Source organism: Medicago sativa, chromosome 2, assembly GCF_051527215.1.
Source record: "Medicago sativa cultivar Bolivia chromosome 2, Bolivia_mono, whole genome shotgun sequence".
Taxonomy (NCBI): domain Eukaryota; kingdom Viridiplantae; phylum Streptophyta; class Magnoliopsida; order Fabales; family Fabaceae; genus Medicago; species Medicago sativa.
This window is the reverse complement of record NC_140750.1, coordinates 82875492-82888232: the sequence shown is the minus strand read 5'-3', so window position 1 is coordinate 82888232 and position 12741 is coordinate 82875492. Positions and strand designations below refer to the sequence as shown.

At 32.0% G+C, this 12741-nt stretch overlaps 1 protein-coding gene across 1 annotated transcript; it reads right to left on the bottom strand.

The window, feature by feature from the left end:
* On the bottom strand, window positions 1-4757 carry LOC146951572 (cinnamoyl-CoA reductase 1). Its single transcript, XM_085747586.1, has 5 exons — window positions 4492-4757; window positions 3998-4152; window positions 2035-2220; window positions 1180-1532; window positions 1-416 (listed from the first exon to the last, which is right to left on the bottom strand). Exons 1-5 carry the CDS (start codon window positions 4640-4642, stop codon window positions 236-238), a joined length of 1026 nt encoding a protein of 341 aa, XP_085603712.1. The 5' UTR covers window positions 4643-4757; the 3' UTR covers window positions 1-235.
* Between the last annotated feature and the right edge of the window lie 7984 nt (window positions 4758-12741).

Here is a 12741-nt window from a genome sequence, read left to right as displayed (position 1 = left end):
TGGCAAATAATTGAGTTAAATACTCAAGAAAATACTAATAAGGATGACAGTAATATAATGGGCTTATTTTTCAAATATAACGACAATAGTAATTCGAGCATGATACTTTCTTACACTATCCAATTACGGTCATTTCATTTCTAGTATCAAATTGCTAGAGCCTAAAGCCTCGCAGGTAGCTAAAAGATGATTCTTTTTGGCCATGAATTAAACTTGTTAATAAAGGATGGTTGGTTTAGGATTTGACTTCTAGAGAATCTTCTTTGTTTGGAATAGAAAGGTGACCTTGGTCTTGTAGGCTCTTAACGGTTTCATATAAACATTCACTCACTGGAGTGAACTCCAATCCCAAATCCTTCAGTTTTTTATTTGAGAAGATATGTGGTTTTACTCGAGGATTCTTTTCATCTGAACACCTGCATGTGTAAAACATGAACTAGTTAATTTTGAGGCTATGATTAAAGGTGAAAATATTATTACATTTAGACAACATGTATTGGCATTAATGATTGAGCATGCCCATATTCATGGAAGAAGTTGGTGATAAGGACATTGGGGTTGGTAAGGACTCATATGCTCCACTTGATTTTATAAATTTAATAATTCCTTTAGGTGGAAATGGAACGTAGACCACATAAACAAATCAAATTTGGTATACCATCCACCAATTCTTTTCAACATACTCTTTCAACATTTTACATATTTTCATTTTATTCTACATCTTACAAAATAAAGTGTTTAACCAACCAACCACCAATGTTCCTAGGAGTGACAACATATCACTGCATGATTATTATATTGAAAAAATAGCCAAATTATTATTATTATTATTATTATTATTATAATATTATTATTATTATTAAGCAATGAATGAGACCAAAATATTATCAAAATCCTTGACTCTTTACCTAATTTGTAACTCACATCACATGGCTACTAGTACTAACAGATGTCATTTTCCAGTAACCTTCGTGAGTAATGATACCAAAATTGCAAAATACTAAAACTTGTGGTTAGTGTATCTATTACGAATGTCAAAAACATTTCATTTAAATGGAAATGGAAAAATAACGAAATACGTAGTATACTTTGGCCATGATATGCCAAAAAAAGAATAAAATCAATAAGTTTAATGTACAAGAATAATTTAAAAGTGACTTTTTTTTAAGAGTGACTTACTTGGTAGGAATTGGGTACTCAGGGAAATACTTAGCAAGAATTTCAACAAGCTCTCCACGGTGAAGTGAACTTTCAGCACATAAGTATCTACCAGAAGCAGAAGGTTTCTCATAAACAAGTATGTGAGCTAATGCCACATCCCTAACATGAACATAAGCTTGTGTTGCATTTGCATAGGTCTTAGCTGAACCAGTTAGGTACTTTAGTATGTGAATTGTGCTTGCATTGATTGTAGGTTGTAGCAATGGTCCAAGAACCAAAACTGGATTCACTACAACTAAATCCACCCCTTTCTCTTTTGCCACATCCCATGCTGCTTGTTCAGCCACTGCTTTCCCATAGCAGTACCAATTCTACAATATTCAAATTTCAAATCGCTTTTATTTTAGGGTTTAGCGGCAAAACTCACACAAGTGCAAATATGTAGGGTATCATGTGTTCAAACTTACACAGATACACCCCAACATATTCGGTATTCATGATGCATTTTATAATTTGAATTGCACTTACGAGACTAAAATCAATCGCATTTATCAAAACTTAAAATGTATTTAGTTGCCCCAACTATAATGGATCTGGATCGTGTTCTATCACAATCATATGACTGCATGCAGTCACACGTATCTTAGTTGTCCAATCAATATCAGACACCTAGATTTTAGACTCGTTTTTTAAAATTTAAAGAAAATCAAAATTTGCTTTAAATATGAATCAATCATTATTGGACGATCTAGATGTGTGTAACTGCATGTTGTCACGTTGTACCTAATCCAAATCTTGTAATACTCCTATGTCCTATGTCCTATTGATCAGTAGCAAATAAAATTAAATAAATGAAGGGAGGGGAATATTGACCTTGGTGTTCTTGCAAAATTCCAAATCACTCCAGCAAGACTCATCAACCTCAACATCAACACTCCTATTGGGGTCCATATAGACTGCGCCAATTGATGATGTGAAAACCACGCGCCTCACATTTGCTTCTGCTGCAGCTACGATCACATTCTTTGCTCCATTCACTGCTGGCTCCACCATTTCCTCCTGTGTGTCCAAATTAACAATTCAAATCAAATTCAATAACTTTCCTATAAAATCAAATTGGTATTTTGCAATTGAAATTTAAAATAATAGAATAATAGTCCCCTGACCATATTAGTAGTAGTATTAAGAAGAGCTATCTTATTTGAATTAAATATATAAAGAAATATAGATATTAACACGAAAACTAGTAAAAGGGACAGTAAGAAAACAATTAGAATATAAAAAACAGAGTTGCACATAATCGTCGTGCAAAATTCATTTCTCTAACAAAAAGTTTTTTTTTTTTTTTTTTTGACAATGTCTCTAGTAAGACCATTTACAATGGTAACCAACATTAAACACCCTTCAACACCCACTTTTTCAATTCCCAACACTCCACATCATCTTCTCTCTCTTAATTCAACACTCATTCAACTTTAACCTCTCCAATGGTTTTTTTCATTCAACACTCTACCCCACCACCTTTTATTTCTTATTCTTATTTAATTTTATATTTTTATTTTTATAATTACATAAAATTACAATTATCGATTATAATTAAATTAAAATAAAGAAAAACTAAAAAAAATTGAAAAAAATTTATTTAAATAATTTATATTTATTTTTATTTTTCTTAACTTAAAAAGAAGATTAAAACTTCACTTAGTTTGCTAATAGAAAGATATAATAAGAAGAAGATAGTGAAAAACTTGGTATTTTTTTCTGTGTCCAAATGAAATGAACCAAGTCTCTATTTATAGAGAAAAAAAATCATGAATTTTAGTATTTTTTATTTTTTTAAAAAAATTAATTTACAACTAAATAATTGAGGTCCAATTATTAAAAAAAAAAGAATCCGAACAGCCAATCATATCTCGCCACGTGTCCCTATCTATTCATAACCCATTCTCTCTCACCGTCCTCTGCAGCGCCCACGCGCCTTGTCCCCGCGTGTATTGCACGCGCCCTGTTTCAGCCAATAATCGAGTGACGCGTGGCACACGGTGCAGGTTTCAATTGTGTTGAATCCTTTCATCATCTCTCTCATCCATCTCACCATTCAACAGCCTCTAAACACACCATTGGACTGCTTTTGCTTGTTTAATGTCAGGTTCAACAGCACCATTGCACATAGTCTAAGAAGGTTGGTCATTATGAAATTCACATGCCACATTTATTATCCTAAAAAGAAGCAAGCAATCAAGGTTTGGTGGTGAGAATAGGACCTGCCATCCGTTCAAATAATCACATGACATGATTTTGTGTCAATGCTACTATATATGTTACTTTTTTTTTTTTTGACAAACTATATATGTTACTTATCATCCACAAATAAAAATAAATAAAAAAAATTATAAACGAAAGAAAAAAAACTAAAATTACTTCTTTCAAAACAAAAAAAAAAAAAAAAACTAAAATTACTCTATTTGTATTTAACTATTCGCCATTTCTTTTGATAAAATTTACCATATTATTTTAGAGGCTATGTGGTCACCACTTAGACGAAGACAAAGTGTAATATAATATCTTAGATATGATGGAATTAAAAGGAAAAAATAATCAATATTATTTATACTAAAAAGAGTAAATAACATTTAACTTTTTTAAAGGGAAAATGACGTTTATTTTGAAATGTACTTTTTACAAATATGACATTCATCCCAAGATAGATTAGAGAGTAAGACTATTTTTCTTTTTGGATTGGATCCTTTGAAAGAGAAGATTGAAAATTAAGAATGAAAAAAATTCAATTAAGGAAGAATAGAATAGAAATAGAGGAAATTAATTAAAAACTGACGGGGTTATCTGTAACGGGAGAAGCAGTGTGAAAGACACCATGACATCCATTAACGGCTTCTTTAACGGAGTTAAGATCAAGGAGATCAACTTTGACCAAAGTTAGTCTTTCTTTTGCTCCTTCCAACTCTTTCAAGTGCCCATTTTTTGGATCATCTGAAAAATTAATTCATTTATATCAAATTTCATTCATGCCCACGTCAAAATATAATAACAGCAATTCACCTAATCTTATCAACAACGTTATTTCAACATGAACCCATACATACATAGTAAAATTTATTTTGTGACAATACGTAATTCAATGTAATTATATGCGGCATCGGTGTCACGTATCGGACACTCTAAATATCATGACTATAGTTGTATACAACTAACTAATATTATGTATGATGATCTCAACATGATCTTTTCATGATATCATAAAATTAAAACACAATTAAGATATTATTTATGTGAATTAAATTAAGGAATTAAGTAGAATATTTTTTGTACCTGGGTTTCGCAAGGTTCCTCTAACAGTATAGCCTTTCTCCAAGAGGAGCTTAACCATCCAAGAAGCGATGAAGCCACCGGCGCCGGTGACACATATGGTTTCGCCGGAAATTGAGGAAGATTCTGCGGCGGCGGTGGTAGCAGCAGGCATATTCCTTCTTCTTCTTGTAAAGGGAGTTGAATGAATGAATGAGTGGGATAGAGAAGAAGGTGGTGATAAATTAAAGTTGGTGTGACGTGACAGTGGAATAATAATTGGGAAATATGAGAAAGTGAAATTGCAATGTGAGGCTTTTTATAAAGCTTATCATACTCACCTAACCCATCCACAATATTGTATTTTAATCCAAAAATAAAGTAACATATATTCACCAACTACAATTCACATTTATAAATTCCATGTAGGATATGCATCTCTTATTCAATAATAAATTGGTTCAAATGACGAGAGATTTAAACCTCTAACATAAATAGTTGAAAGTTTGATCTTTCTCTTTTTCGTATAAGGTAAATTTGATCGGATATTTCGATTTTATAACATGATAACTAAAATATATGTATTTTATTTTTTTAAGGAAAAAAATATGTATTTCTTATTTACCTTTGTTTTCAAATATTAACTAATTACTTCGTAAAAAAATTTAAATTTTTACATGTAAAAAATATTTATGAGGGTAGATTTTGGTGCCATTTGTAGTGCTGACATGCAAAGAATTAGATATAGTCTAGTTCAAGTTAGTAGACAATTGGGCAAAAATGTACTAGTACCAAAATATATTTGGTGAAGTTTTATAAGCACTAGTTTTTTCACACATGAGTAAAAAAAAAAGTTATTGTCACAATTAGAAATTCTATGTTTAACTTATTTTTAGTGAATAAGACCATGTGCTCCATCGTTGTCCTTGTTGGTTGGTGAGTTTTTTTTTTTTTTCTTTTTTTGACTGAATTTTTGGTTGGTGAATGAAGAAATTTAGATCCAATCATGCAAAACGAAGAACAAATTTCAGCCCAAAATTATGAGTTATTGCCCCACTAAGGGAAAGTACAGTTTTCTTTGATTTTTCAAAACTACAAAGGTTGGTAAGGCACGATTACAATTTTGCTTTGTGCCTAAATGGTTGGAATGACATCGCTGTGAATTTAATTTTAATTATGATAGTGATGAGATGAGATGGAAGCTAATTAGATATTATCAAAAAGGTTAAAAAAATTAAAACTAACTAAAAGGAAAACATATTTGAAAACAAATATTTGAAAACACCATAAAAACAAAGTGGAAATTTTCAGAGATAGTCTAGAAGTTTATTTTGACATGGTAATTTTCAGAGATATTCTATTTTTTAAGCATTTCCGTTTTCCAATGGTTTTTTTTTGTTTTTGTCTTAGACGAAGTGGAAAGTCTCACGTGAAACAAATTAACGCATATAATTTTGAGGTTTTAAATTCAAATTCAGATGAAACTCTAACAAAATCGATATTGTTAGTTGAATTAGATTTTTGTTTTTGTTTGAGCATAGTTGAATTAGATCTCATCCACTTATAATGTTGATTTTTTATTAATGAATGGTCCTAATAAACTTCTAGACTAAGTAAACATCAACATTGATGCCACTTTTTCATCCAAGGATAGTGAATTTACGAGATGAAAATGGCGAGTTTATTGTTGCAACATCGTGCCGGAAGCCTTGGAGGTTTGAGGTCCGCAAAGGAGAGGTCATGGGATTGCTTATTGTTCTTCAATGAGCTGAAAACATGGACCTCAAGTCGGTTAACTTTGAAGTTGATGCGCCGGTTATAAAGATAATCTAGCTAAAAAATTGCGTTGTAGGCACCTTAAAAGTCGAACGTTCGCAAACACTCTTTAAATTGGTGAATTGATTTAAAAAGCATTTCTGAATGATAGTTAACTACCGTTAAATTTTTTTATGCCTAAAAAACAATCTGCTTTTAGCTGATGAACAAAAAGTCAAAAACTAATAGGGCAGCACATACACTGCTAAGGTAGCAATATTTCATTCTTGGTCCCCAGCATTTTGATCCAAGTCCCCATTATATTGTCGATAATATTTATAATGAAATGAGTCTTCATTAGTAAAAAAAAAAATTCTAAACTATCCAACTCTATACTTCATGTCATGTTATCTACAACAACTACTACTATCCCAAATTGTCCTCTCGAGCAGCCATTTGGGATTTTACATTTTTTAATTTTTAATCTCTCCATTTTTTGCTAATTTCCAAATCTTTCTAAAAAAAAAGGTTGTGATTCAGTCATATTTAACTTTCAAAGTTATATTATGAACCTTTCTTATCAATTTAGTACACTCTTAAATTATCAATTATTATTATTTTACACATGTTGGTTCTAACAAGCCAATTAGTCTTTGTGTAACAATTGAATAGAAAAAATGAGTACCGAGCAATATATATAAAACATTGAAACCATAAACCAACTCAGTACAAATGAAACCAAAAAAATAAACAGATTCACATATGAATCAGAAATTGATATTATATATGCAGTGTACCATAAACCAGAAAACATGAAAGCAGAATCGCCTACATTATACCAGTAATGCAGTGCTAGTTATGCAGAAACACATTCAACCAGAATCACATACACCAGAAGCTACTACAATTGCAAATATGCAAAAACTAGAGAGATTTACTCCCTAACAATGCAGGTACTATTTTAGTAATCCATGTATTTTTTTTCCCTATGATTTTGAATTGTTTATTTTGCGGCTATATCCCTTAAACTCACATTTCATTTGATATAATTAGCTATGCGGAGTCAGAAGTGATATCAGCAACGCAGCGAAGGCATTATTTTGGCAGGCAAGAAAAGGGCTATCATTTGTGTTAACCTTTGAATCAAAGAAAGGTAGAAATGTCGCGATTATGATCGCCAGGAAACATGCTCTTGATTGCAACATATGTATCTTTCACTTACATGATTATCTACTTCATATGCATACTTATTCTTTCATTTTGGTTTTTCATGTAAATTGAATGTAGCAATTTTAATTTTTAATTATTTTGACAGGTTGTGCTTGCTGGACCAGATGATCTAGTGTGGCAGCAAAATTAACTGACTGAGTTTTCCAACAAAAAGTGAGTTTGATCAAATTCTTGGTGTGAGTATACATACATGTGTGCTTGTTTTGTTTAAGAAAGGTGTGATTTCATAATTGTAAGTTGTAACTGGGTTTCCACTGTTTTAGGCATGTAATTTTTATAAATTCGTTCATTTGTTCACTGTGGCTGATTTGCATATTCCTACTAGTTGCCACGTTCGCTAAATTATGGTTTACTTTATTCACTTTGTCTCTTAACAAAATTTACACAGGATCAAACTGCGAAATGTATTTTCATCGGTCTGTTGAAGTGATCAACAACTAGTCGATAATCGAGCTCGAAAACAACATGGTGCACTGCATACCATAAGCTTATAGGTCAAAATAGAAAGCAATATTGCTAAAATCCATTGAGTTGATGGGATCCTTTCCCTTCATGATATCTGGTCTCCTCTCCTCACTGGTTTATGAAAGAGATTCCATTCCAAAGAAAGCACTCAATTTTCCTAATTTTTTACCTTTTATTGGAACGTTTTCCTTTGGTGTGAATGGATTGACTACAACAATGCATATAATGTCATACCATCATCAAGTTATTCAAATGCATATAATGTCATACCATCCTTTTATATAGCCACTTCAAGTCCAAAATAATAACATCAGATAGCTAAAATGATTTATTTTAAATAAATTTCTAATCCAGAAGAGTCTTTATAGATTACATTAATTCCAGGCATGTTGTTCTCACTTCTCAACTATGTCAACCTCGTCTATATAGACTAACATTATAGTCATATAAGAGTTGAGGGATTTACAAATAAAGAATCAAATTCTGACTTAAACAATTTTTAGTTAGATTTAACTTACCTCTCAATCAAACTTTAAATTGTTAGTCACTTTCTCAATCAAACCTATCGATAGAGTATTGGGACCAGTGACGGATCCAGAAATTTTGGAAAGTGGGGGCACCATATATATATAAATTTCAAATCATAAATATAAGTAATTAAACATTGAATGATTTTCTCATTTTCAAAACCAACAAAAGTATCTCTTTCTATATAAGTAACTATACAATTGTTTAACCATTTATATTTGGAAAAGGCTATGATGTTGTGTCAAGGTGTGTGTTTATGTGTGGGCTAAGAGAAAAGTGTTGTGTGGTTTGTGTGGGTCATTTAGTCAACATATCAACTATTACTATATATTACTATATCTCTACCACCTAAAAAAATTTCCTCAAAATTTAGTGCAGGCACAAGCCTACAGACTTGTGCACATGCATCCGTCCCTGATTGGGACATATAGGCTTATCGGGGTGTAACGGATACAATACGGTAGCTATTTTGACGTATATGTGCTTCATAGAAAGGCAATATGGCATTTTTATTTTATTGTTAAAAAAAACAGAATGGAGGTAAAACCTTAACATAAACCACAAAGCCTCGTCTTTTTTTTTTTTACAGGTTCGACTAATCATATTCAAACACTATCTGACACCAAATATGAGCACTTTTCTTGGTCAAGATTTGAACTATGATTCACCATGTTGTGAAGTCTAACTTCTTCCGTATCCGGTTGACCTAAATCCAGTTGGTAAAAGGGGCAAAGTCTCATCTTTGTTATAAACAAAACATAAGAGTCAATATTGTGATGCATATTTAGATCAAAGTGCGCATTTTGTAGGTAGATTCTTTCTATAAAATCCAAAAACAGAAAAGCCAGGGGCAGCCAAGTACTAGAATAGTTAATACACAGTCAAGAAAGGCCTTGGATTTCAATAACTATACAACAACCCATGGCATTAGCTCTCATCTTTTAGTTTTTCTTTGCCTTAATTAGCCAACAAAACCAATAAAAACTGCATTTAATTATGTGCTCTGAAAGTTCTTCACCAACATTAATTTTCTTACTTTACTCTTTCGTGCTGCTTTCTCTCATATATAGTATTATTAGTTTCCTACACAGGTGTTCTTAGCTAGAATTTGAAACTTCCATTTTTTAAATACAAAAGAAACAAAAAGAGGAAAAAGAAAAAAAAAAACCTTTACCTCCTTTTATGAAAGTAATAGCAAATCATTACAAGACTATAAGATTATAATCTAGCTCGACCAATGATCTTCCTTTTTTTTTTTCTTGACAGGAGTGTAAACAATTTAATCATAAAGAAGATCGAGTTATTATATGAAATTAGAACACACTTACTTGGAAACCATGATCACCGAACTCGCCGAGATTTGAGACAAAGTCTTCCTTCGCCTTTCACATGCTCCAAACTTAAGGTGGGTTTTCAATGGGGCAAACCGCTAATGAGCAGAATAGTCAGAGTGATGGCGAAGGGGACCTAGCCTCTCTATTTATAACCGTGCAACCCTAGGCACCACCCATCATGGGCCTAGTGTTTGGGCCTACACTATGTTTCTACACAAATCAGATTAAGTGTCCAAAAGCCCATTATCTATTGATCACTTTTATTATGGCCTAAGCATCATCAAATGGATCACAACATCAGTCCGTTTTTATTAAAACCAAAACCAACAATTGATTGCAGCCCACAAAATATTAGAAGAAATTCTAACATTCTCCCACTTGGGCAAAATCAATTGTGTATTTAAAATAAAATAAAAATAATGAAAAATAAAATAAAATTATTTTTGAAAACGACTCTCGGACTGATAACAAACTTCCTAACGTGACCACTACATGATCCCATGATGCAACACTTAATAAAGACTTCGTCCAACTAAGAACTGAATGATATCGAATCATGGCGGTAGTTATATCCTTAATTGATACAACACCTTCCATATGGTTACAAATATCACCAATTCCGTCGACTAGTCATTTGTGTAGAGTGTAGCAAGAAATGTTATGTCAACGTGATCATCGACCATACTATCATTTTCATTGTCGGTCCTCAATTTCTCTCAATGCCTTAAAGCCAGAGAATTTATGTGATTTCTCTCAAATGCTTAAAGCCAAAGAAATTATGTGATTTCTCTCAAATGCTTTAAAGTCAAAGAAATTATGTGATTTCTCTCAACTGCTTTAAAGCCAAAGAAATTATGTGATTTCTCTCAAATGCTTAAAGCCAAAGAAATTGTGTGATTTCTCTCAAATGCCTTAAAGCCAGAGAAATTATGCTGTCCACGGAAAACCACATTGCCTCAGCTCCAAAATAGTGTCAATCACCAGCATAGTGATCCCAACGACATTGAGCTCTAATTTTCACACATAATACATCAGCTCCAAAATAATGTTAACAGCCGGCATAAAGATCATGTCAACATTGAGCTCAAATTTTTCACATGTAATGCCTCAGCTCCAAAATAGTGTCGATCACCGGCATAGTGATCCCTTCAACACTGAGCTATAATTTTTCACATTTGATATTTGATATATACAAGAATTCATCTCATCATCAATAAGTAAATTGAATGGAAATTCACATCAATATATCAAAGAAAATAAGTGAAAGAAAAATTCATCATTATAAAATTCAAACTCCCACTAACCAAATGCATCAAAAGAATTCACAGTATTCATGTTATTCAAAACGACTCTTGAAATCAATGAACCTAAGTCATTTGGTTAAAATAACAATTAATGTCAAGGTTAGGAAGCCAATGAATGTAATAAATAATTCATTACCATAAATTATAGGAGTTGGGAGCCACTAATTTCATTTTCGACAATTTCAAAGGGTTCAAAAATGCTAGTTGTAACCGTTGGTTTTAGTAAATTTGCTTCTAATGCAATCCACACAAGTACCTGGATCATCAAACTTTAAGAAAGGTAGAATATTTACTTTGATTAATTTCTCAGCCCTTTCCCCAATAAATATGATCCAAGTGTTTATGTCATAAAGTAAAGGATGTCTTCCTCAACATTAGACCTTATAGCAACAAAAGTTTTGACAATGAAAGACGAAGCAAGGTTATGTGAAGTCAAAGACAACTTAAATAAACTATCAACAAAACATCCAGAGAGTCATGAAACATCTACTAGAGACAATTTATATAGATGAACAAAGGATGAAGCAAGGTTATGTGAGTTTAATCTCAAACTTAGTTTTCTACCTACAAGAGTAAAACTAAAACAAAGTTGCTCCAACAAGGTAACACAAACAAGTTTCATCCTAAATGAAGGTTACGTGAAAGATATTTTTCAAAACAAGTTCAAAACTAGAATGTTAAATTATGGTGACATCTCCCACTGACTTCACAATTACTCCTAAATTACAACATTGTCAGATTTTTACGTCCAATAACTTTTCATTAGACACATGGAAACCATATGGTCAGATACTTTAACTTGTGAGTCATCTCCCACTTACCAAAAGGTTATTTCAGTTCAGACTTGTTCTCCTAGAGATAACTCCAAATCTTACTTCCATTTCTTACGGTTTGACTCGTTTAAGATCTCGATGGAAGCAAAACAATCATTCATTGATAAGAAAAATAAATGAATGAATTAAAATATGTCATAAGACAAGATATAGCTTAAAATAAACAAGCTATTATAACGAGGTCAATATAATTGTACAATCACCTTTGGGCACAATGCACAAACTAAGATCAAAACCTTAGCCAAAACCTCAAATGAGTTAATCAATGAGGATACATTGAACTTGAGAAATTGTCACCTTTAGGCAGACAAATTCTTTAGTTCAACATATGAGACAAAACATGAATGCATCAAAATATATCATTTGACAAGATATAGCTCAAAATAAACAAGCTATCACAATGAGGCCAATATAATTGTACAATCACCTTTGGGCAGAATGTACAAACTAAGGTTATAACCCTAGTCAAAACCTCAGGTAAGTTAATCAATGAGCATGTATTGAATTCAGAAATTTGTCACCTTTGGGCAGGCAAAATCCTTAGTTCAAAACATTCTCCAATAACTTATCCCAAATAAATTTTTAATTGTAAAATGCAATAACCACCTTTGGGCAGGAAACTACATGTTACAATTAAAAACATTCCTCAAACTACAAAAGGAAATTTCATCAATCAATCAATAGAGGCGGTCCCACTTTGGTGGTAACGACCTATATCAACGCAAGAAATTCTTTTTGAATAGGAATCAATTACTCTTGTCAAAATATGACGCAGAAAAAATATGCATCATTTAAATGCATTTATACTGGTCAATATCGTTTCAA

What these genes read in the sequence shown, in the direction of transcription:
- LOC146951572 (XM_085747586.1), bottom strand. Translation starts at nt 4,642, where the DNA reads ATGCCTGCTGCTACCACCGCCGCCGCAGAATCTTCCTCAATTTCCGGC. An exon ending in CTCCCGTTACAGATAACCCC is followed by an intron (nt 2,221 to 3,997) that starts GTCAGTTTTTAA and finishes TTGGACACACAG; the next exon opens with GAGGAAATGGTGGAGCCAGC. An exon ending in GAGTACCCAATTCCTACCAA is followed by an intron (nt 417 to 1,179) that starts GTAAGTCACTCT and finishes TTACACATGCAG; the next exon opens with GTGTTCAGATGAAAAGAATC.